Source organism: Lepus europaeus, chromosome 5 (genome assembly GCF_033115175.1).
Source record: "Lepus europaeus isolate LE1 chromosome 5, mLepTim1.pri, whole genome shotgun sequence".
NCBI lineage: Eukaryota > Metazoa > Chordata > Mammalia > Lagomorpha > Leporidae > Lepus > Lepus europaeus.
The window spans coordinates 15,415,627-15,437,249 of NC_084831.1; the positions used below are offsets into that span (position 1 = coordinate 15,415,627).

Here is a 21,623-nt window from a genome sequence, read left to right on the forward strand (position 1 = left end):
AACAGGCCCGAGCTCTGCTGGTGGCTGTGCTCTGCGGATCCAGGCAGGGCAGAGAGTGGGGGCTGCCTTGCTTCACTCCTGGACCTCGGCTGCTCTCTGCCCCACTGCAGGGGCCCTGGAGCCAAACCCCAGTAAAGCACACAGGCGAGCCCTGGCGGGGATAGCACCGTTTATTAAGAAAAATCAGGACAAAGACCACAGAGGGTCCGTTCTCGGACATGGAGGCCGGGCGTCCCAACCCCCCAGCCTGGGACAGGCTCCCGTGGATGGGACAGGCTGGCGATCCCCTTCCTAAGGCACCAACTCCTCCTGACCGCCAGCAGCCCCCCAGTCCCCTGGGCCTTCACTTCCAGACGAGTGGGGGGATGGGGCCTGGCGTGGGTGGAGAGCCTCTCAGTGCTCGGCTCTGCCTGGAACAGCTCTGGCGCGCGGGGGGGTGGGGGTGTTCCCTTGTAGCCCCTGTGGTCAGGGACCCTGGGCTGTGCGTGGTGGGTGGGGAGTGCAGGCCAGGGGGGCTTGGTGGGAGTGGGGAGGCTTCCCGGCACAGGTGGCCCAGCCGGCTGGGGGCGGGGGAGATGGAGGGAGGCTGAGACATGGGCTGGGGGGAGGGGGAGCTGCCTTCTGCTCCACAGCAGACGCTAGAGAGCTTCCCAGCCCAGAGGGGGTGGCCAGGGCTCCCGCGATGCCCTCCTGTTCCAGGTAGCCGGCGAGCACCAGGATGGACGCCGAGGTGGGCTCTCCCAGGAATGGGGGCTGGCAAGGGCTGTTGAGGTGGGCATCCCGGCTCTGCCTGGAGGGGCCCCTCAGGGCGGCCGCGTGGGAGCAGCTCGGGGCCTGCCCAGCCACGGTGCCCGACTCCGCGTCCTGGTGGCCTCCTGGGGCGTCTACTCCATCCGACCTGTCCCGCCTACCAGCCTTGTGGCTTTGCCCAGGTGTGCGTGGGGGTGTCATTCCCCCTCCAGTCCAGCCCAGGGCGGTAGCAGCAAAGCGTGGCATCGCCTCGGTTTCTTACAAAAAATCATCATAATAATATTAATAATAATATACTCGACATGGTCGGGCTGGGCGCTGCCCGGGAGTCCGTGGAGGGCAGGCAGGTGCCTACGAGGGGCAGGGGCGCGTGTTGGCCCCGGCCTGGGCGCGGTGCTGCAGGTCCAGCGGCTGCGGGGGTGGGCCGCCGGGCCGGGCCGAGTGCAACACCAGGTTCTTGATGCAGCCCGTGATGCCCGAGGAGAACCTGCCTCCAGTGAGAGCGGCCACGTCGGGGGCTCCGCCTGCGGGAGGCGAAGCGAGGGAGTGCGTTGGCTCCAGAAGCCAGGAGGGGAGGCAGGGCAGGTGCACTGCTCTCGACGCAAGTGCCATTCCCTCCCCTCACGCCGAGGGCGGCTCCAGGCCTGCAGCGGACCCGAGCCCGGCGCTTACCCACGTAGACGCTGCCTTTGGTGTTGACTGCCACGTTCCGGCCTGGGGACTGGCCGCTGACCAGCTCCTCACCGTCCACCTGGATGGAGCCTCGGCGGCCCTCTCTGCAGTGGAACCGGGTCAGGGCCCCGCCACAGACTCCCCCACCCCATCTTCCCAGGCCCACCCAAGGAATCCCAGCTGCCCCCAGCCCCCTGAGCTCCTTGGCGCCCGCCGGGTGAGAGACTGGGCCCCGACAACCCTGTTTCCTGGTCTCTCTGCCCAGCTTCAGGTTCTATCTCTGCAGAGCTCAAATGCCTGCCTCCCTGCCCACCCCAGAACTTGGGGCCCCTTGCCCGAGTGCCCAGCCGGGCTCCCTCACCGCAGTGCCGTCACCCGATGCCACTCGCCGTCATTGATGGGGTCCTCAGAGACAAGGCGGGCCTCCCCACTGCCCAGCTGGTAGCTGCGGTCACGGGCCCCAGAGTGTGAGCTGGGACAGGAACGGAGGAGGGGGTGGGGAGGGCAGGGGTGGGGGTGCTGCGCGCTGCTCAGGGGCGGGACCCACCTGAAGACAAGGTGCCCATCCTGAAGTCCAAGGCCGATGAAGTCCTTGCCTCGGCTGGCCTCTCCCATCTCCTGCCGGGGAAGCACAGGGTCTCTTGGGGCCCCCCGGCCTGGAGAGCAGAGGCCCCGGAAGACGGTAGCCTCCCCCTTCCTCTCTCCCAGTGGCCCCGGCCAGCAGGAGGCTGGCTGCCTGCCCCAGGAAGTCTGGGCCACGTGCCCACACTCACCACTCCCTGCCAGAGCAGGAGGCCGCTGGCTGTGCTGGTCCGAACCTCCAGCTCGATGGTCTCGGGCACCTCGGGCAGGCTGCGGGCAGGGGAGGAGGGTGTGAGGGGCAGAGCCCTGGAATCCCAGCCTCCCTCCAGGCCCCCGGTCCTGCCAGGTCCACCTCACCTTCTGGACAAGACGTGTCCCGGGAGGGCCAGGAAGCCACCATCGTGGAAGTAGGCGCCATATTGGCCCGGGGCGTCTGCGGAAGCAGGGGGCGGGGCGGTGGTGAGCAGCAGGTGTGAGTGCCGCGACCCCACTTCCACTATGACCTGGGCGACTCCTGGGCTCTGAACCTGCAGTCCCTGAACAGCCCCGGGGGCCGTCGACTGGGCGGAGAACCATCCTGTCTGCTTTTACTCACTTCGTACTGAAGCTTGGCCGTTACGGACGTAGGTGACAAAGTGGGACCCGGCCACTAACACTGGCTTAGCCCGCGCCCCGAGTGTAGAAGCTTCGAGGACTGCGGACGCTGCCCACTGCTTTGACGCTGTGGTCGCTATTAGGACCTCCGCTAGGCCTCGCTATTTATTGTGCTAATAAAGAAGTGCAAAGTCGACAAATCTAAAAGTATTTCCATACATTTCGGCTCAACCGGTGTCCTTGGCTTCACGTGGTCGGGCAGGCTCTTGTGGGCCGGCCCCCTCCCCCGTCTGCCAGGCTCTGGCCGGCTTTGGCGCTGCAGGTCCCACATCCCCAGACAGCCCCTCGGTCCTGAGCAGGCCGGGACGGGCGGTCGCCTGGGCCACGGCGAACAGTGGTTTGGAGCCTTGGTGCTCTCCCGGTTTTACAGATGGGAGGTCAGGCTCAGCTGAGCGACCTGCCCAGGGAGTGGGAAACCTGGAGCGCCACCTGTGCCCACCAACTGGGCCCCGGTCTTTCCCGTAGGTCCTGTGTGCGGCTCCTCCGTCCCCATCTGCTCACGAGCCACCCTCGGGCTAGCACTGGGCAGGACGCTTGGTCACTGTCCTCCAGCCGATGGCTGCTGTCAGCTGCCAAGCGCCTGCCGTGAGCCTGTGCAGCTGCCAACCTCATTCCCCTGAGCTGAGACCTCCAGCACCCCCACAGTGAGATACCACAGCCAAAGGAGCCAGCGTCCCAGACCGGACACTGTTCTGAGCATGCTCAGTACACCCAACCATTTTACTCTCAGGCAGCATTGTGCCCAAAGCCTCTGGGGAGAGATTCCTTCTATTTTATACACAAGGACACTAAGGCACAGAGAGGTCAAGGGACTCATCCAAAGTCACACAGCTATTAAGCGGCAGGGCTAGGACTTGAACCCAGGCAGGCTGGCTCCAGGGTCTGGGCTCTTTAACCACTCACACACCGTCTCTCCTAGTCTATTAGTGTGGAGTAAGGAACATGTACCTAAACCGGAGCTAGCACAGAGCCTGTAAGGGATCAATAAGCATTCTTTATCATATTATGGCAGAGTCCTGGAGAACGAGGGTCCTGCCTTACTCATCTATGCTTCACTGTCCCCAGGATGGGCACGGGGAGGACAGCAAGGTCAGAGTGGCTCAAAGACCTGTCCGAGGTCACCCTGCCGGTCAGCGTGGGGCAGGACCAGCTCTGGGCAGTGCCCTTCTTCATTCTGCTCTTTCTGTGCCCCGTGAGGCCCTCGCACAGCCTGTTTTGCTCAGGATTGAAGACGTGGGCTGGAGAGCGGGGCTGAGGGACAGAAGCCAGGGAGGAGACCAGCACCCCGGCTTCCCTGCGGGTCACAGCGGGCACCTACCGCTGCCCCCGCTGCCTTCCAGGTGCCAGTCGGACTCCGCGAGGCCATGTCCAGGACCTACGGGAAAGACCGGGGCCCAGTTGGTGGGCACAGCTCCGCCGCGTGCTGGGTCCAGCCCCAGGGTCCCAAGAGGGCGGTGGGAAGCAGCCAGGGCCGGGTACCTTGCTGGCAGCGTGGGCCCGAGAAGCCGGGGAGACAGAGGCAGCGGGTGCCCTGGCAGGTGCCCCCATGCAGACAAGGCTCGTGGAGCTGGCAAGGGTTCTCCTCCTGCTCACAGAGGTCACCTGGGGGCCAGGGCAGAGGTGAGGGCGTGGTGGGCATGGGCCGGAGGTGCCGCAGACCCCCAGCACCCGGGCAGCTGTCCTACCTTTGAAGCCATCGTGACACAGGCACTGGAATTCGTACTCGCCAGCGGGCATGCAGGTGGCGCCGTTCTGGCAAGGCTGGCGCTCACACGGGGAGCTGTCGTAGCACTGCCCAACGCCCTGGCTGCCGAGGAAGCTGTAGGTGAGGTCCAGCCGCTTCCCGTTCACGGACACCTGTGGGCACAGGGACATCGAGGGACTAAAGGGGTGCAGGAAGCAGGGGGACACGTGAGCCAGCCAAGAGGAAGAGGCAGAGGGTAGCTGGGAGCCTTGCGACAGGTGGACCAGAGGTGCCAAGGTGACACCCCTATGTACCAGGAGCAGCCGTCCACCCGGGCAGTGGGTCCCTCAGTGCACTGCTGCAACAGAGGTGTTGGTCCCATTTTACAGAGGGGGAAACTGAGGCTCCAAGGTGAATCGTCTTTCCCAGGGTCCCAGTGGGATGCGGCCGGCAGCTCAGCCTGCACCCCTCTCCCCCAGCGATTCTTGCAGGTGGCTCCTCACCTCGCCCACGCAGCCGTGGAAGTGAGTGCTGACATTGGCGGCCGGGGACAGCGGCACGGAGGGCTCCACGCCACCCAGGTAGAGGAGGGTGTGCAGGTTGAGGCCCTGGCTCTTGCCGGGAGAGGAGCGGAGCACGGGGCGGCCGCCGTTCACCCGCAGGCTGCCGTCCTTGTTGAGGCGCTCGGCAGACACGCGGTGCCAGCGGCCCAGCGCCAGCGGCTCGGGGCTCCGCAGAACAGCCAGCCCTGGGGTGCGGGGGACGCCGGTCAGGGCTGAGGACTTGGGCGGATAGGGAACCTCCCACGTCGTTGGCCACCCCAAAGGAGGAACCCCAGGCTCTGGGGACGGGCTTAAAGTCACCCATGGCAAGGGACAGTAGCAACAGGGGACCACAGGGGCCTGACCCCCAAATCTCCTCCTCCCCGCCTCCGAGGGGCATGGGGGGCCAAGGAGGGCACAGAGCTTGGGACCCTGAGGCCCATCTGCCTCTGGCGCCCGGTACATACCTGACCCCAGTTCGTAGCGGAACTCCAGGTGGCCGCCAGCCATCGCCAGGGACACGAAGTCCTCCACAGGCCCTCTCTTCCCCCCGCTGAATACCAAGATCCCGTCGGGCGCCAGTGGCTTGAACTCAACGTCCAGGCGTAGCTCGTGGTGTGTGTTGGTGAGGGCAGGCAGTGCCAGGTAGGAGCCGGTGCCCGACATGGAGGGGGTGGTCACCGTCACACCTGTGGCAGCCACAGCTCAGCCGGGGTGCAGCAGTGGGGATGCCAGAGTGTGGGGCAGGTCCTGCTGCTCAGGCCTGCTCCGGGACCCCCGCCGACCACAGAGGCTCAGGACCAGCTGCAAGGCAGCCGGAGCAGCCCAGGACAAGACGTGTCCTGGGAGGGCCAGGAAGCCGCACTGCACACCAGGCTGGGAGGAACTCTCATAAGAAAGGGACCCTCATGGGAGGGACGCAGGCTGGGCGGACCTGCGGCCAGGTAGTTTTGTACTGGTTCTGGCTCTGGGCTGAGTTCATACCTGTAGGGCCCATCTTAGTCTCAGGGTGCCATGTTCAGCTTCCCCAACTATCACTGAGCCCCCTGGGGGTCCCGGGCCCACTTCCACTCACCTTCCTCACACCTCGGCCCCGAGCGGCCCAGGTGGCAGCGGCAGGTGTAGCCCCGACCGTCGGGCCGGTTCACGCAGGTGGCATCTGGCCCACAGGCCTCTGGGGGACACACAGGCCAGTGAGGAGGACACAGGTGACTTGGAGGGGGGGTGGGGCCCTGATGCACGTGCGTCCTTGGCTAGCTGTGGCCAAGGTGGCCTGGGAGGGCTTCCCAGGAGGCTGGGGGCACTGAGCGAGTGGCTCCATGGTCACAGGATGCTTGGTGGTCAGCATCCAGCGAGCAGTGACTGGGGCTGGGGAGGCGGGGCTGGGTATGATGGGAGATGGGTGTGATCCTCCCTCAGTGAGCGAGATGGTAGTGGGCAGGCACCTGCCTGGTGGTGATAGGGGCTCCCTGGCTGGCAGAGCTGGAGGAGGGGCTATCTGGGAGGAGTGGGATGCTCTTGGCTAAGAGTGATGGGCTGGGGTGTGGGTAGAGAGGAAGGGGTGGCAGAGGCGAGCACCCAGGCTGACAGTGGTGGGCAGACATGGGGTACACACCTGGGTGGCAGTGCAGGGCCTGCGAGTGCTCACAGCGGCTCCCGGTGAAGCCAGCCGGGCACACGCACACATAGCTGCTGCTCTCCGAGTCGTGGCACTGGCCCCCGTTCTGCAAAGCAGCCCGAGAGAGTCAGGCCGAGCGCACCCCTGCCCTCCCCTCTCCCCACAGGGGCTGGCCGCGGCCGCGGGAGGGCAGTGGCCGGGGCCGCCAGGGGGCGCACGCGCGGGCTCACCTGGCAGGGCCGGTCCCGACAGGTCGGGCAGTGGGAGATGCCGTGTGCGGTGAGGTTGAGGTCATGGAAGATGATCTCCTCGCCCTGGATGCGCAGCTCCCGGACACAGCCTGGGGGCGAGCGGGCGGGCCGGATGAGCCAGGAGCAGGGCTGGCCACCGGGGAGTCTGTCCAGCCCACCCCACACCCTGCAAAGCCTGCCCAGGCCCTGCCAGCCCAGGAGGTTTGGCCCTGAGGAGAGGCGGGGCGGGGCTCACCTACAAAGCCGCTGGTCAGGCCTGCCTTGGGGATGGCCCCGTAGTCAGGGTAGCCGCCCAGATAGAGCTCCTCGTTCAGGTCCAGGCCCTGGAACTTGCCCTGGGGAGGTGGAGAAGGCAGGAGTGGAGACAGACCCCGGGCAGGGACAGCCTGGGGGCTGGGGCTGCAGGCCAGGCTGGGTCTCACCTGGGAGGTCCCGTTGACCGGGGCCAGGTTGCCCACAATCAGGGAGCCCTGGGTGAGGCTGCGCAGCAGGGTCACAGTGTGGAACTGGCCCAAGGCCAGCGGTGTGGGGTGGCGGATGGTGGCCATGCCGGAGCCTGCGTCAAACCTGCTCCATGGGGTGGGGGTGGGGGGAGAGGCAGAGAGAGTGGGCGTGGGGTTTGTAAGAAGGGCTGTGGAGGGGGCCCAGCCTGGGCCACATCACCTTCTCCTGTAGTCTCAGTGCTGGGGCTACCCAGGCTAGCCTCAGCCCTGACCCCTCCCCAAGTCTCTCCTACATCCTAGCCCTGGGGCCGCTCTGAGTGCACCCTGGCTCCTGGGCTCTCAGCCTGGCGCCTGTCTTCGCTGCTCCTGAGCCCTCTTGCTCTGAGGTCCCCTGTTCCTCTCTGTTGAGGACTTCCCCAGCTAGGGTGGCTTCCCTACAAGGACCAGATGGGGTCTCTTTAAGTCTGTATCAGGCCTGGCACACGGTGGGTGAATGCATGAATCCTGGCCTGCAGCAGCCCCAACTCTGAGGCTGCTCCCTCTTCTATCTGACTGGCATACTGTGCCTCCTCCAGCAGACTGGGTGGTCGGCCAGACTGTGCCCCTAGGTGCCCCTTCCCCCAGAGCCTCCTTTGTAGAACACAGGGCAGTGGATGCTGACTTCAGTCCTGGGGGCAGCCCTCCGGTCCCGCCTCCCCCCAGACAGGGAGGTCGAGGGTCTCACCGGAACTCGGGTCTCCCGCCCACGAGGCCGAAGGAGATGAAGTCGGGCTGCCTGTTGGCCAGGTTGGTGGGGCTCCCTGGGGTCCGCTTCTGCCCGTTGTACAGCAGCATCCCTGGGCGGCCACAGCAGCGTGAGGGGTCCCCCTCCAGCCGCAGGCTCCCTGTCACTCCTGTGCCGGGCATGGCCCTAGCCCTGGAGCCTGTCCACGCTCTGGCTCCTGGCCCTCCCTCAGCCCAGCCTTTGCGCCATCCCAGGGTCGGTGCCCCGGACGGAAGGGCCATGCTGGCAGCCCTGAGAAAGGCCAACTGCTTCACACCCACGTAGGGTCTCCCGGAAGGGAGCTAGAGAGGCAGAGACTCACCCGAGTAGAGAAGAAGGCCTGGACAGTGAGAGTCAGAACCCAAGAGGGGAGAGAGAGAGAGAGAAAGACAGAGAGGAGGAGGAGGTGAGAAGTGGGAGAAGCAGGAGGAAGGAGCAGAGACGGGGCTGGAGGCCAGCACGTGATGCACCCAGGCGGCACAGGGAGACCCCCAGGGAGGCAAACAGAGGAGGCACAGGCAGGGGCCTGGAGCGGGAGGCCCCCAGGACAGGCAGGGCTCACACCACCAGGGCCCCCTCCCCAGGCAGGCCCTGCACATCAGCTCCTCTCCCGCTCACCATCGGCTGAGTCCGGCCGGAAGGTGATCTTGATCTCAAACTTCCTGTAAGCGTCCTTGATGGTGGGCAGCGGCAGGAAGGAGTAGGGCGTCTGGGTGAAGTAGGGCACCACCCGCTCTGGCAGCAGAGAGCACTGTTAGAGCGGGTGCCCTCCGGGGCAGGGGCAGGGCGGGCACTGGCAGCTCTGGGGGCGGGGCCGTCCTACCTGGCACCTGCAGATGGGCGAAAGCTTTCACCTTGCCCTGGCGGTTGGTGGCAGTGCAGATGTAGGTGCCGGCATCCTGCGGCCGCACCGAGGGCAGCACCAGCATGTTGTTCTCCAGGCGGCTGTCGGGCGGCAGGCTGCCGTCCAGCTGCAGACACACCAGCTCTGAGCACCCTGGCCTCGGCCCGCGTCTCGCCCGGCGCCTGCTCCCGGGCTCACCACCAGACACGGCACATTTAGCCTGTGCCAGGCCTATGCCACGTGCTGGGGGCCCTGAGACGGCTCAGACCTGGGTCTGGCCCTGGAGACACACCTGCCGGCCCCTGGCCCACTACTTACCTTGCTCCAGGTGATGTCAGGTGTGGGGTAGCCCGAGGCCATGCAGGGGAAGACAGCTGCAGAGCCAGCAGGCACGCGGACTTCTGGGGGTGTGGAGATCTGCGGCAAGGCTGGCGGGGAAGGAGACGCGGACCAAGATGAGGACGGCCAGCCGGCTGTGTGCCTGGCCTGTCTCACATCATCTGATCCTCACACCAGCTCTCGGGGGAGACGCTGTGTCCCATTTTACAGATGGGGAAATCCCGGCTGAGCAGGGAGCAGCAGCTGCTTGCTCCTGCTTGCACGCAGGGGACCGGGCAGAGTCAGGGTTCAAGGGCAGGTTCACGTGACCCCACAGCCTGACACCTCAGCACGCCTGTGCAGAGACTTGCACAGCTCTTTGGGGGCCTGGGAAGGGGGCACTTGGGCAGCATCGGTGAGCAGGCTTGGGGTCAAAAAGGAGTTGCCCTTAAAGAAGCCCCAGAGCTTGTGTGCACTGCGTCTGTCTTTTACTTTCTGTCATGCCTCTGCCACCAGACTGGCTGGAGGGCTCCCCCATCGGAGCGGGCAGCGCCTGCCGGTGAGCACTGCACATGATTTTCCCCCATGATGCCCTGCGCACAGCTCTTTCCTGGCAGGTTCTGGCTGCCCCTTAAATACACACAGAAAATCTCCCCAGAGAGCAGACGGGAGGAGAAATGCAGGGGAGACAGGAGGTGGCAGCGGGAGGAGCGCCTGCCCCGCTCTCCGTGCCCCCCCCCCAGGGGTCCCTGCCGGCTGTCACCTTGCACGAGCAGCAGCACATGGGACTGTGTGGTGCCAGCGGCGTTGGTGGCGGTGCAGCGGTACTGTCCGGCGTCGGCCAGCTCCACGTGGGGGATCCTGATGACACTCCCGCTCTGCACGATGCCGGGCCGCAGGCGCCCTCCGACTTTGCTCCATGTCACCTGAGGCTTGGGGTCACCCCGCGCCATGCACTCGAACTCCACAGCATGGCCGACCACCACGGTCTGCACGGAGGTCCGGATGTTGATGAGCACGGAGGGCAGGGCTGGGGGAGGAGGGGGAGAAGGGAGGCAGAGGGACGGTGAGGTCAGCCCCGCGGGGGAGCCCTGGTGCCCCCGCACTCAGTCCTCTCACTGTCTGCTCGTTCATTCACTCACTCACTCACTCACTCACTCATCCAGTAACTCATTCTGCGCTGGTGCGGCTGGGCACCCACTTGCAACACTGCCTCCCTCTCTCCTCCCATCCTTGTAACATCCTCAAGCCCCCTCGCCCTACACCAGACAGAGCAGCACACAACACAAGGATCTGTATCCTTACATATCCAGGGGCTGCCTGGGCAACTCGACCCAGGCCCTGCACTGCTCCCTCCTCATCTCTGTCCCCTGCTCTTGGTGGAGGCCTGATGCCACCCTCTTACCTTGGACGACCAGCTGGGCACTGGCCTGGGCCTGTCCCCAAGGCCCATGGGCCTGGCAGACGTATGTCCCTTGGCAGCTCTGGTCTAGGTTCTGGATTCTGTAAAGGGGACAAAGAAGATGTCAGGGAGTGAGGGCAGCCCAGCATGCTTTGCAGCTGCGTGGAAGGTAAAGGCTGGCGTGGCTCAGCACGCTGCGCTGGCTTCCAGTTTCCCAAAAATCACGGCAGGCAGGCAGGCAGGGTGTGGACATGACGCCTGTCCTAGACCTTGAGTTCAAGGTCATACAGTTACCAGGTAGCAGGGCTCAGAGCTGGGGTATCTGTACATATCTGGCCCCAGAGCTGTTTCCTTTCTTCCACTACTGGTAGCAGGAATATGGGCCACGGTTTACTGAAGGCCCTCCAAGGGCTGAGCTCAGTGTTTTCCACAATTGCATTTAAGTCTTTATACAACCCACTGTACAGCTGAGAAAGCCGAGGCTCACAGAGGTAAAGAGACTTTACCCACGGCCACTGCCACAATCCGAGGCCCCCAGGGCAGGTGTTCCAACTCAGCCCCGCTGCCAAGCTTGGGCTGAGTCCCACCCTGACTCTCCACCCCACTCACCGGAGCACCCCATCCTGCACGCTGTGGCCGGGAGGCAGCTGGCCCCCTTCCTTGAACCAACGGAGCTGGGTGCCCCGGTCGCTGGGTACCGCACAGTGGAACTCCACGCTGGCTCCAATGCTCCTGGTCTCCTGCTGAGGGGTGACCTGCACGGTGGGCGGGGCCCCTGCTGGGGTGGCCGTGTCAGGGATGGTGCCAGAGGGGCCTGTGGGGACACGGACAAGCTTCTGCATGTACAGGTAGGTCTTGTTCCTGCCGCTCCCCGGGACTCGGAGGCCGCCACCCCAACGTTCAAGGGGCTCTCTCATCCTGGCGAGGAAGGCGGTTCGAGGGCACATCCATTCATTCGCTCACTGGGCAGCCATTCAGCGAACATGTATGAGGGCCCGTGGGCTGCTGGGCTCTGCTTCTACAGCTGCTGGCCTTGGGTGGGGAGAGTAGCCCAAGACAAAAACGGGAAGGACTCTTGTCTTTCTAAGGGAGCCTGGCAAAGACGATGTCATGTGCAGTCAGACTCGGGACAGCCGGGGACGGATGCAGGGTGGGGCGGCCCACGCGCTCACCGTCCACTCCGCGCCTCCAGCGGGCTGCAGTGTTACGTCTGTCGATCTTTCTAACTCACCCTACATGCAGGCCTCAAGCTCTCCACTTTGCAGATGAAGAAACCGGCGTTCAAAGCGGCCAAATGACCTGGCTGAGACTGTACAGCCAGCAAGTGACCGAGCTGTGCTCCGAAGCCAAGACTTTCTGACTGCAGGCTTCGCTGCTTCTAGAATTCCGAGTCCAAAAGCCCTCGTCTGGCTTTGGATCAGAGGAGACCATGGAGACCCACTGATGCTCTGGGCACGCTGCCTGCCACTCACCCGCTGTTGTTGGTCAGGCATTTACCAAGCCCTTCTTGGGCTCAGTGATGGGCGGTGAGCCTAGGCTGCTAGGGTGAATGGGTCCAGGCCCTGCCCTTGTCACGTGGCAGGTGGGGCGGGCTGGGGTATACGTGTAAGCCTAAGGACCTCCTCTGGCAGCTCAGCGGCTGAGAACACAGCCATCGAGGGGGTCTTCCTGGAGGAGGCAAGCCCAGCTTGGGCCTGGAAGAACAGGGCAAAGCCCACGCATGGGGTAGCAGAGAGAGGCCTTTGTACCTCAAGTGTGGGTCACTGGATACCTATGCTGGATTATCGAAGGGGCTGGAAGAAAGCCAACTGCACATGTCCACCCTGAGCCGGGGCTGCTCACCTTGAACGAGCACCTGGGCAAAGGCTTCGGCCAAGCCCACCTTGTTGGAGACCTGGCAGCGGTAGCGACCTGAGTCCTCTGGGGCCGCGGGCTCAAAGTGCAGCAGCTCCTTGCTGGCAGTTGCCCGCCCGGGGAGGCTGCCGTCCACGCGGCTCCACTGGAAGGTGAGCGGGGGTGTGCCGTGTGCCAGGCACTGCAGCTGCACTCTCTCTCCGGCCCGCACCGAGGCGTGCTCCGGGACTACGGTGGCATACGGTGGGCCTGGCGTGGGGGACACAGAGGTCAGGGTGCGGCTGGGCACAGGGCAGCAGAAGTTGGATCTCAGGGACTGGAAAAGCATCAGGGAAGGTGGACGGGCAGCCTAGAGGACTGGGGCCGGGGACAGCAAAGGCCTCAGCAGAGGGTGTGGCCAGAGGTAAGGATAGGCTCTGGGGTTCCTGATGGATGGGGATCAAGGGCTTTTGTCCAGGGTATAGCCCGGTGGGGTGCTCAGCTCCCATGGGATGCAGAGAGGGCGGCCAGGGGCAGGGACGGGTATCTTACTCTCTACATGCAGGATGACAGTGGCCTCGGCGTGCCCCAGAGGGCTGGTGGCGTTGCAGATGTACTGGCCCGAGTCCTGCTGGGCGACCCGGGGGATGAGCAGGGTGTTGCCTTCCAGCCGGTGCTGCCAGGGCAGTGGGGAGCGTAGCTTGGACCAGTGAATGGTGGGTGTGGGGCTGCCTGTGCCGGACAGAGGGAGATGGCAAGGCTGCTGGGTTGCTCCAGGGACCACGTCCCAGGTAGGGGTGGGAGGAAGGGGCCCTGGGTGGTCCTGTCACTCTGTGGGAAGCCATGAAGTGGACACAGACATTCATGGGAGATGCCAGTGGCATGGTCCCCCCCCCCCCCCCCATGGGCAGGACATCATCTTCAGGTCTTGTACGTCTCTATCTCAGGCCTTGGGGCACCACTGCTCTGCCGGCCGGTGGCCTGCTCCCTGCCACACCTGAGGCCGAGCAGCGCAGGGTGGCTGTGTGTCCAGCCTCCACGGTCAGCTCCACTTCTTCCACCTGGACCTGGGGGGCGCCTGGGGCCGTGGTGCCCGTGTCCACGATCACCTCCACTTCCTTCCGTGCTGTGCCCAGTGCGTTCTGCGCTAGGCACACGTAGGTGCCCGCGTCTGATGGTTTAACTGATGAAATCTATAAGGAAGCAAGGCGCACTTGCTTGGGAGGCGAGCGGGGCCAAGGACACTGACCCCATTGCTCCTCTGTCCTTATTTCTCCTCTCCTTTCCTCTTGTCTGCTTGAGGCTCATTAGTCTGTCCACCCACCCACCCATTCTCTCTTTCTCGCCTTCAACCTCTCTTCTTTCTCCCATGTGTTCACCAATGCCTCCCCTTGCCCTCTCCACCCACTCACACACACCTGCCCCCATCACTCTCCCAAGTCCCTGCCCAAGACCAGGCCTCACACCCAGAGATGGAGCAGCCCCGGCTCACCTTGAGCACTGCGTGGCTGTCCACCATCCCGTACGTCCGCGGCTCCAGCCTGGCGGGGTATCCCACCCGGGTCCAGCGAGCGGAGGAGCGGGGCTCCCCGCTGCTGACACACTCCAGGGTCACATCCTTTCCCATTTTCACTCGCACGGAGCCCTCGGGGAGCACAGACACCGTAGGGGGCCCTGCCCAGAGCAGTGAGAACCATTGACACACTTGTAGGGCTCTGCTGGGCATGCGCACTGGCTGGGTGGGCACCGGTGTGCCCACTACACTGATGTGCAGACTGAGGCTCAGACAGGGAAAATGCCCGAGGCGGGGTCTGGTGGCAGGTTCTGGGCTGAGGATCAGGGCTGGGACAGGCAGTCAGAGCCATGGGGTCCTCACCGTGCACACTGAGGTTCACGACACTCTGGGCCACGCCATAGGCGTTGGAGGCCACGCAGCGGTAGGCCCCGTGGTTGCTGGGCCGGGTGCCCACGATGGTGATGACAGAGCCATTGGGGCTGATGTGGACGTTGTCTGTGGGGGGCATTGGGGGAGAGGTGAGGGTCAATCCAGCCCCTCAGGCCTTGGCGCTGCCAGCTAGTGCCTCTCGGCCCCCATGCCCCGACCCCTCCGGCCTGGCAGTGACCAGTTCGGAGTCACGGAGGGCAGAAGAGGAAGGCGTCCTCAGAGATGCCTGGGCCCAGCCCCTTATCATAGAGATAAGGGGACGCTGACGCCCCCTGAGGGTCACTGATGAATTTGTGGCCCCAAACCCCGCCTTCTGTGTCTCCCCTGGACCTCCCCTGACCACGTGTGGCCCCACCCACTGCCCGGCTCACCTTCCAGCTCCTGGTTCCGCGTCTTCCACTCCAGGCTGATGGGGGTGGCCCCGTCGTGGATGAGGCACTTGAAGCTGGCATCTTGGCCCTGCTGCACGGTGCTGCTGGGCGGGTCGATGGAGATGACCGGGCTCCTAAGGCCTGGGTCCGAGCAGCAGAGGGCCTGGCTCAGCAGGCGTGGGCTGGCTCCACCCAGGGAGGCCCTGCCTTGGCTCCGGCATCTTCCCTTCCCCACCCTGCCCGTGGCACCTCCCTGCCCCTTCCCCCCAAACTCACGGTAAGAAGACCCCTCGCTGGGCGGGACAGTGACTGTGAAGGAGGCCTCCTGCTCAGGGCCCGAGCCGCCTGCCACTCGGCACACGTACTCGCCTGAGTCGGCGGGGGACATGTGGTGGAGCCGTAGCCGGGAGCCATGGGTCTGTCGGAGTCGGGAGGCGCAGCCATCAGGCCAGAGGGCTTGGGACAGGCAAATCCTCAACCCAGCTACACCAGGACCCACGATCTCCCACGGGCCCAGGAGCTCAGGGTTGCAGCTGCTGGGGTGGCAGGAAGCGTCATTCCCAGAATCCTAAGTCCAGCCCCTACCTTCCCCAGAGGAGGGGAGTGAGGCTTAAAGACTCCACAGCACAGCAGAGAGAAAACCCAGGTCTCCCAGCTCCCAGGCTGCTGAACTGCCTGTCCCCTTGGGTCCCCAAGCAGGCTGGAGTTCGCATGAGGGCTGCTGCAACTCCAGGGCCAGCCGTACCTGCCCTGGACTCATACCTGGTGCCGGGCGGGGAGGCTGCCCCCGCGCTTGTACCACGTGACCTGGGCGTGGGCCTGCCCGGGCACCACGCAGTTCAGGTCCAGTGTCTGCCCCTCGGCCACGTGGGAGGAGGAGGCCTCGATGTGGATGGGCTGGGCCAGTCCTGGGGCTGTGGGCACAGGGGTGGGTGAGAGGCCAGGCTCCTGTGGCCAAAGGTAGGGACCTCAGGGGGTGGCCCTGGAGGTGGCCGCCATGGGTGAGCTCCAGGGACCTGCAAAGGGTCTCCCTTCCCGGGGGCTAAGATGTTACTGAGACCAAGGGCTCGACGCCCACTGGTGGGGGGACGGGCAGGGAGGCCACCAGGGACTAGGGTCACACATGCAGCTCATGAGGGCTTTGGCCACAGCCAGATCCTTGAACACTGGGCTGGCTTGATCCTTAGCCCCCAGGCAACACCTGCTGGGGGTGGGCACTGGGGCACAGGGGGTTAAGTTGTGACCTGGTATGCCCCACCCCCTACTGGAGTGCCTGCTGCGAGTCCTGGCTACTCTGTGCTCCTGATTCAGTTTCCTGTAATGTGCCTGGGGAAGCATCAGCAGATGGCCCAAATACTTAGGCCTCTGCCACCCAAGTGGGAGACCCAGATTCAGTTCCTGACTCCTAGCTTCAGCCTGGCCCAGCCTTTGCTGTTACTGTCATTTGGAGAGTGAAGATCTCTTTCTGTCTCTCCCGCTCTATTACTCTGCCTTTCAAATAAATCTTTTTTTTTCTTCAAGTTTTCAAATATATATATATATATATATATATATATATATATATATATATATATATAAGCGCTACTGGGGCAGCAGGAGCAAGGCCAGGAAGGGGCCCCGGGGCTGGGCCCGAGCACAGCCCAGCGTCCGTGTCACTCACCGGGAATGGGGCTGGGGCTCGAGGGTTCGATGGAGACCAGGACAGAAGCCTCCAGGGTGCCTGAGCTGCCGGTCACGCGGCAGGAGTACTCGCCGGAGTCGGCTGGGGATACCTGGTTCAGCCTCAGGATGTGGCCGTGAACCTGGCCAGGGCGGGGGTGAGCGTGGGGAGGGTGGCCACGGCCTCTGGCCCCACCCCAGGCCTGCTCCGCACAGCCACGCAGGCTGCAGCCTGGAGTGGAAGACGCGGCCCCTCTGCCAGATGCTCACTGTGCCATTTCTTTTCTGGCAGGAGGAAGTCAGGGGTCTTGGGCAGGAGGGGCCCTTTCTGTTCTGTACCACGGCCCTGTGGCGCTTGTGGTGGCTCTGAGTGCCCGGTCTGTCCCTGCCTTCTGACCCCAGGGATCTTCTGCTTCAGTCCTCCCCAAGCCCCCTCCTGGGGTCCCCTTCCTTCCCTTGGATGGATTTGGGCAGGACTGTGGCGGGGAGGGGGAGGGGGGGAGGGAGGAGGCATGCATCCTGCTTTCCCCCCCCCTTACCTGGTGCCCAGCGGGGAGACTGCCCCCACGCCTATGCCACGTGACCTGGGCGTGGGCCTGGCCAGGTACCACGCAGTTCAGATCCAGGGTCTGCCCTTCCGCCACGTGGGAGGAGGAGGTCTCGATGCGGATGGGTGGGGCTCCACCAGGGGCTGGGGCACAGAGAAATCTGTGAGCTGGGACTCCGACCCTATACCCCAGCCTTGCCTGTGTGCCCAGATGTGCAGGCCTCCTGGGGACTGGCTTCTCTCTTTCCCCATTCCACCGAGGCCTGGAGCAGCTGGGCTAGGTCCTCCCTGTGCCACCACCCCCTCCTCCAGGGCTCACGGTCAGGCCCCTCTATGTGGGGTGGTGAGAGGAGCTAAGAAACAGGCTGCCTGGGTTCAACCTCCCCCACTCTGCCATGCATCAGCTGTGGGATCCTTGGAAAGCCACTTCACCGGTCTCGGTTTCCCCATCTGTGAAATGGGAGAACCGTCCTAGCCATCTCCAAGGGCTGCTATGAGGACGGAGTGGGGTGAGGTGGGCAAACAGCTCAGGGCCGGCACCCAGTGAGGGCCAGGCCACGGCACTGATTCGGTGATGTGGCACCACCTGGACTTCTGCCACGGCGGTGCCCAGTGCTCTAACCGAACGTTCTCCTTCCAGTCGATTCACTTTATAAAACCTTGGATCCTATCCCCACTGTGGGCAATGATTCCCGTGCACTGAGGCCCCAAGCCACCACTACTCCCAGGAAGGATGTCAGTCGGAGCCCCGCCTACAGTCGCCCCAAGCACCTGCAGAGGCGACTCCCCGAACGGCTCTGCACTACAGAGGAGGGGCAGGTGCTCCACTGTCCTTGACAGCTGAGGACAGAGGGGCATGGACAACTGCAGGTGTGGGCGGGCAGGGGTGGGGGCGGGGCAGGGACTCGAGATGCCAGACTCTCAGGCCCTGGACCGAGGTGGACCGTCCTCCCCCCAGCCGGCCTGGCCGCTCAGTCTGGGACCAAGGGTGGGCAGGAGGCAGAAGTGTGGGGTCCGAGGTGTGGCTGCCTCCAGGGCTCTGCCCGCGGGGCTCCCTCCCCTGCCTTCAGCCTCCCAGCCCCACGCAGGAACCTCACCAGGGATGTGGACAGGGTTAGTGTCAGAGGCCTCGATGGTGACCAGGACTGAGGCCTCCAGGGGGCCAGAACTGCCCAGCACGCGGCACACGTACTGGCCCGAGTCGGCTGGGGACACCTGGTACAGCCGCAGATGGGAGCCGTGGGTCTGAACAGGGACAGGACAGGGAGAGAGAGGCGCAGAGTGAGATGTTGACCTGGAACCCCTGCGGGCCTGAGGCTGGGGGCTGACTTCTGCTTGGGTGGGCTCAGCACCCGACAGGGGCTGCTGCCAGGCCTCCTTCCTGGGCAGAGCCAGTGGGACCCCACCCCACAGCCCTCCCACCACTTCTGCCCCCACCCCCCTTACCTGATGGTGAGTGGGGAGGCTGCCGCCACGTTTGTACCATGTGACCTGGGCGTGGGCCTGCCCAGGGACTACGCAGTTCAGATCCAAGGTCTGCCCTTCGGCCACGTGGGAGGAGGAAGACTCGATTCTGATGGGCGTGGCGCCGCCGGGGGCTGGGGACACAGGACCAGTGAGTTGGGGATTGGCCGCAGTCAGATTTGGGAACCGGGTCTTGGGAGTCTCAGCCACAGAAATTCCCATACCCAGGGTAATAACTACGTAGGCAGCTCCCAGCGTGCCAGGCACCTTCCTGGGCACCCTATGTGCAGTAACTCAAGTCCCTCACAAGACTCAGAAACGTCCCTGGTGATGGAATGTTCTTTCCCTCCCACTGCCCGGGGCAGTGGCACTGGCCACGTGTAGCTACTGAGCACTGCAAAATGGAATCTTCAATGTCACGTGATGTCTACTGCCACAGGGGCTAGCGGCCCCTGCACTAAACGGTGCAGCTCCCTGATGCTCCCGTACCCATTTCACAGATGAGGAGACTGAGGCCGAGGGAGTCACTCGGTCCCTTCGTGGTGCAGGCACCTTTGTGCAGAGCCCTTGCCCTGAGCATCAGCAGGGCACCCCTCCCAGCGGATACCTCACTGGCCGTCTCCTGCCACCGGGGCCTCTGTCAGACTCACCAGAAGGGTTGCTAGGGCTGGGGGAGACGGAGACCATGATGGAGGCCTCCTGGGCGTCGATGTTGTTGTTGGCCCGGCACACGTACTCGCCCGAGTCGGCCACAGACATGTGGTGCAGGCGCAGGTGGGAGCCGTGGGTCTGGGGGCGCACATGTGGGAGACGGAGAGGGAAATGAGGGGTCGCGGTCACCAGCTGGCTCAGGTCTCCTCTGTCAGACCCGTGGAGGCCGCCTTCTGTCTCCTTAGGGCCCCATTCGCTGGGGTGCCCGAGGAGCCACAGGGCTGCCCTGCACTGGCCGCCCAGCAGCCAGGCCCACCCACTGCCCCCACTCTGTACCTGGTGTCGGGAGGGAAGGCTGCCCCCACGCTTGTACCACGTGATGGTAGCCTGCGGCTGCCCGGCGACCACACAGTTCAGATCCAAGGTCTGGCCTTCCACCACGGTGGGGGACGAGGACTCGATCCTGATGGGCGGGGAGACGCTGGGCACTGTGGACAGAGGGGCGTGGGCCATGCAGCCGGGCTCAGCAGAGAGTGACAGTGCTGGGGACCTCTGTCTCCCCTGCGCCCAAGAGACTGGGCACCTGCCCTCACCGTGGGAGGGGCCGCTGCCCTGGATGGTGACGATGAGCGAGGTCTCCTGGGAAGCGGCCCCGTTACTGACGTGGCACACGTACTCGCCCGAGTCCGCGGGGGTCACCTGGGGGATCCGCAGCCGGGAGCCCACGATCTGGAGGAGGGGAGCAGGTGGCAGGGGAAGGTGGAGGGGGCAGGGCCTCCGCGCCTGGGCCTGGTTTCCCAGCCCTGCGCCTGGCCTGGCCCTGGCTGGCAGGCGGTGCCTCTAGACTTCGCACTTTTCTCACTCAGCCCCTCCACAAAGCCTGCTGTGGCCACAGCGCCCTGTGCGGTGTTGTTCACCATGTCTGCCTCCCTCTAGACCAGGAGACGCCTGAGGGCGGACACCTGTCTTATTCCACTGGGACCCGCAGCTGCTCAGGGAAGCTCCGTAAGCAGGTGCACCCAACAGCATCTCTGCCGCCTCAGCACCTGTCCAGACCCACCCAGCGAGGATGCTCAGTGTTTGTTGAATGACTGAATGAGCACAGGGTGAGGTGCTGAGAGCCCCTTGGACTTCCACTCGGGGCAGGTGCACCTGCTTTGCTCCCCCACCCCCACCTGCTAGCTCCATACCTGGTGCCGACTGGGTAAGCTGCCTCCACGCTTGTACCAGGTGATGGTATGAGGGGCTTGGCTGGCAACCAGGCAGTTGAGGTCCAGGGTATTGCCATTGGCCAGTGAGGCGGAGGAGGACTCGATGCGGACGGGGTACACCACACCCTGGGCTGGGAGGGGCAGAGGGAAGGAAGGCAGGGTGTGGGAGCTGCTGAGGGTGGGGTTGAGCCTTAGCACCCCTACCATTGACCCTGATCCTGAGACACTCACGGTGAGAGGGGCCCGGGCGCCGCTGGATGGTGACGAGGACTGAGGCTTCCTGGGTGCCTGAGCTGCTGACCACACGACACACGTACTCCCCGGAGTCGGCTGGGGTCACCTGGGGCAGCCGCAGCCTGGAGCCATGCACCTGCGAGGGGTGGGAGGGGGATGCAGGCGCTGAGCCAGGCCCTGGGGCTCACAGGCAGGCTCCTGCTCCCTTCCCTGGCTCTCAGCACCTCACCCTGTGCTCATTCACCCCCTCTGCCAGGGGGGTGAGCACTGGTGCAGCCGGCAACCTCCCCTGTGCCAGGACTGCTCAGACTTGGAAAGCATTTGTTGAGAACCACAGGTGAGGTGAGCACGTCTGAGAGATGTGCGCCCTGAGGATCAGGGAAGTCAAGTGACCGGCCTAGGGCCACACCACGGGCAGGCGGCGCGGCAGTGCCTGGACTCACACATGGCACGGTTCAAAGCCCACTTTTTACTCTGTAGTCACGGATGACCTTTGGGCCCCTCCCCAGCTCCCCAGCTCCATACCTGGTGCCTGGCGGGGAGGCTGCCCCCACGCTTGTGCCACGTGACCTGGGCGTGGGCCTGGCCAGGCACCACGCAGTTCAGATCCAGGGTCTGCCCCTCGGCCACATGGGAGGACGATGACTCAATCCGGACTGGGGGTGTGACTCCATGTGCTGGGGACAGAGGGCAGGGAGGTGAGGAGAGGTGTGAGTGGAGGTGCAGGGTGAGCTTGGCTCCTGCTGTGCGGCTGGCATGGGGAGCCTCCCCGCGTGGGGCCCCAGCCCTCTCCTGGCCGGCAGCGCTACTTACCAGGCACAGAGTCTGCGGGCTCAATGGTGACCAGGACGGAGGACTCCAGGGGCACGGAGCCACCCAGCACGCGGCACACGTACTCGCCTGAGTCGGGAGGGGACACCTGGTGCAGCCGCAGCAGCGAGCCGTGGGTCTGGCCAGAATGGGAGTGACATCAGAAGGAGCCCTCACGGGACCCCCACATTGGCAACCTGCAGTCTTGCTCAACCCCTGACCCCCGCGCCGGGCCATCAGCTGTGGGTCAGGTTGCCTGTCCTGCCTAGTGGTGGGGAAGGGGCCTCCACACCCCACCAGTCCTAAAACACACCTGTAACGCCCCTGCGATCGAGACACATCTAAAACGAGTGAGTGACAGCTATCTGTGGGAGC

General features: G+C 64.6%; 1 protein-coding gene across 6 annotated transcripts in view; it reads right to left on the reverse strand.

The window, feature by feature from the left end:
* Positions 1-152: 152 nt before the first annotated feature.
* The window catches only part of HSPG2 (heparan sulfate proteoglycan 2), a 100,259-nt gene continuing 78,788 nt past the window's right edge, over positions 153-21,623 (reverse strand). For 4 of the 6 annotated variants that reach the window (XM_062190588.1, XM_062190587.1, XM_062190586.1 and 1 more), the window contains 42 exons: positions 21,252-21,387; positions 20,964-21,115; positions 20,436-20,574; positions 20,184-20,335; positions 19,587-19,722; positions 19,330-19,481; positions 18,993-19,131; positions 18,325-18,476; positions 17,976-18,123; positions 16,871-17,022; positions 16,333-16,474; positions 15,435-15,586; positions 14,949-15,090; positions 14,673-14,813; positions 14,233-14,367; positions 13,849-14,030; positions 13,354-13,549; positions 12,909-13,088; positions 12,366-12,626; positions 11,133-11,337; positions 10,527-10,624; positions 9,885-10,151; positions 9,122-9,231; positions 8,783-8,930; positions 8,578-8,694; positions 7,921-8,032; positions 7,176-7,320; positions 6,989-7,088; positions 6,733-6,842; positions 6,500-6,608; positions 5,960-6,058; positions 5,352-5,573; positions 4,846-5,090; positions 4,344-4,515; positions 4,138-4,260; positions 3,977-4,033; positions 2,362-2,437; positions 2,196-2,274; positions 1,970-2,040; positions 1,784-1,867; positions 1,423-1,526; positions 153-1,274 (listed from right to left, as the gene is read on the reverse strand). In XM_062190588.1, coding sequence (XP_062046572.1) covers positions 1,102-1,274; positions 1,423-1,526; positions 1,784-1,867; positions 1,970-2,040; positions 2,196-2,274; positions 2,362-2,437; positions 3,977-4,033; positions 4,138-4,260; positions 4,344-4,515; positions 4,846-5,090; positions 5,352-5,573; positions 5,960-6,058; positions 6,500-6,608; positions 6,733-6,842; positions 6,989-7,088; positions 7,176-7,320; positions 7,921-8,032; positions 8,578-8,694; positions 8,783-8,930; positions 9,122-9,231; positions 9,885-10,151; positions 10,527-10,624; positions 11,133-11,337; positions 12,366-12,626; positions 12,909-13,088; positions 13,354-13,549; positions 13,849-14,030; positions 14,233-14,367; positions 14,673-14,813; positions 14,949-15,090; positions 15,435-15,586; positions 16,333-16,474; positions 16,871-17,022; positions 17,976-18,123; positions 18,325-18,476; positions 18,993-19,131; positions 19,330-19,481; positions 19,587-19,722; positions 20,184-20,335; positions 20,436-20,574; positions 20,964-21,115; positions 21,252-21,387 — 6,015 coding nt within the window. In that variant the 3' untranslated portion in view covers positions 153-1,101. The remainder of the gene's footprint in view (positions 1,275-1,422; positions 1,527-1,783; positions 1,868-1,969; positions 2,041-2,195; positions 2,275-2,361; positions 2,438-3,976; positions 4,034-4,137; positions 4,261-4,343; positions 4,516-4,845; positions 5,091-5,351; positions 5,574-5,959; positions 6,059-6,499; positions 6,609-6,732; positions 6,843-6,988; positions 7,089-7,175; positions 7,321-7,920; positions 8,033-8,577; positions 8,695-8,782; positions 8,931-9,121; positions 9,232-9,884; positions 10,152-10,526; positions 10,625-11,132; positions 11,338-12,365; positions 12,627-12,908; positions 13,089-13,353; positions 13,550-13,848; positions 14,031-14,232; positions 14,368-14,672; positions 14,814-14,948; positions 15,091-15,434; positions 15,587-16,332; positions 16,475-16,870; positions 17,023-17,975; positions 18,124-18,324; positions 18,477-18,992; positions 19,132-19,329; positions 19,482-19,586; positions 19,723-20,183; positions 20,336-20,435; positions 20,575-20,963; positions 21,116-21,251; positions 21,388-21,623) is intronic. The other 2 variants (XM_062190589.1, XM_062190585.1) reach the window with 1 other exon arrangement.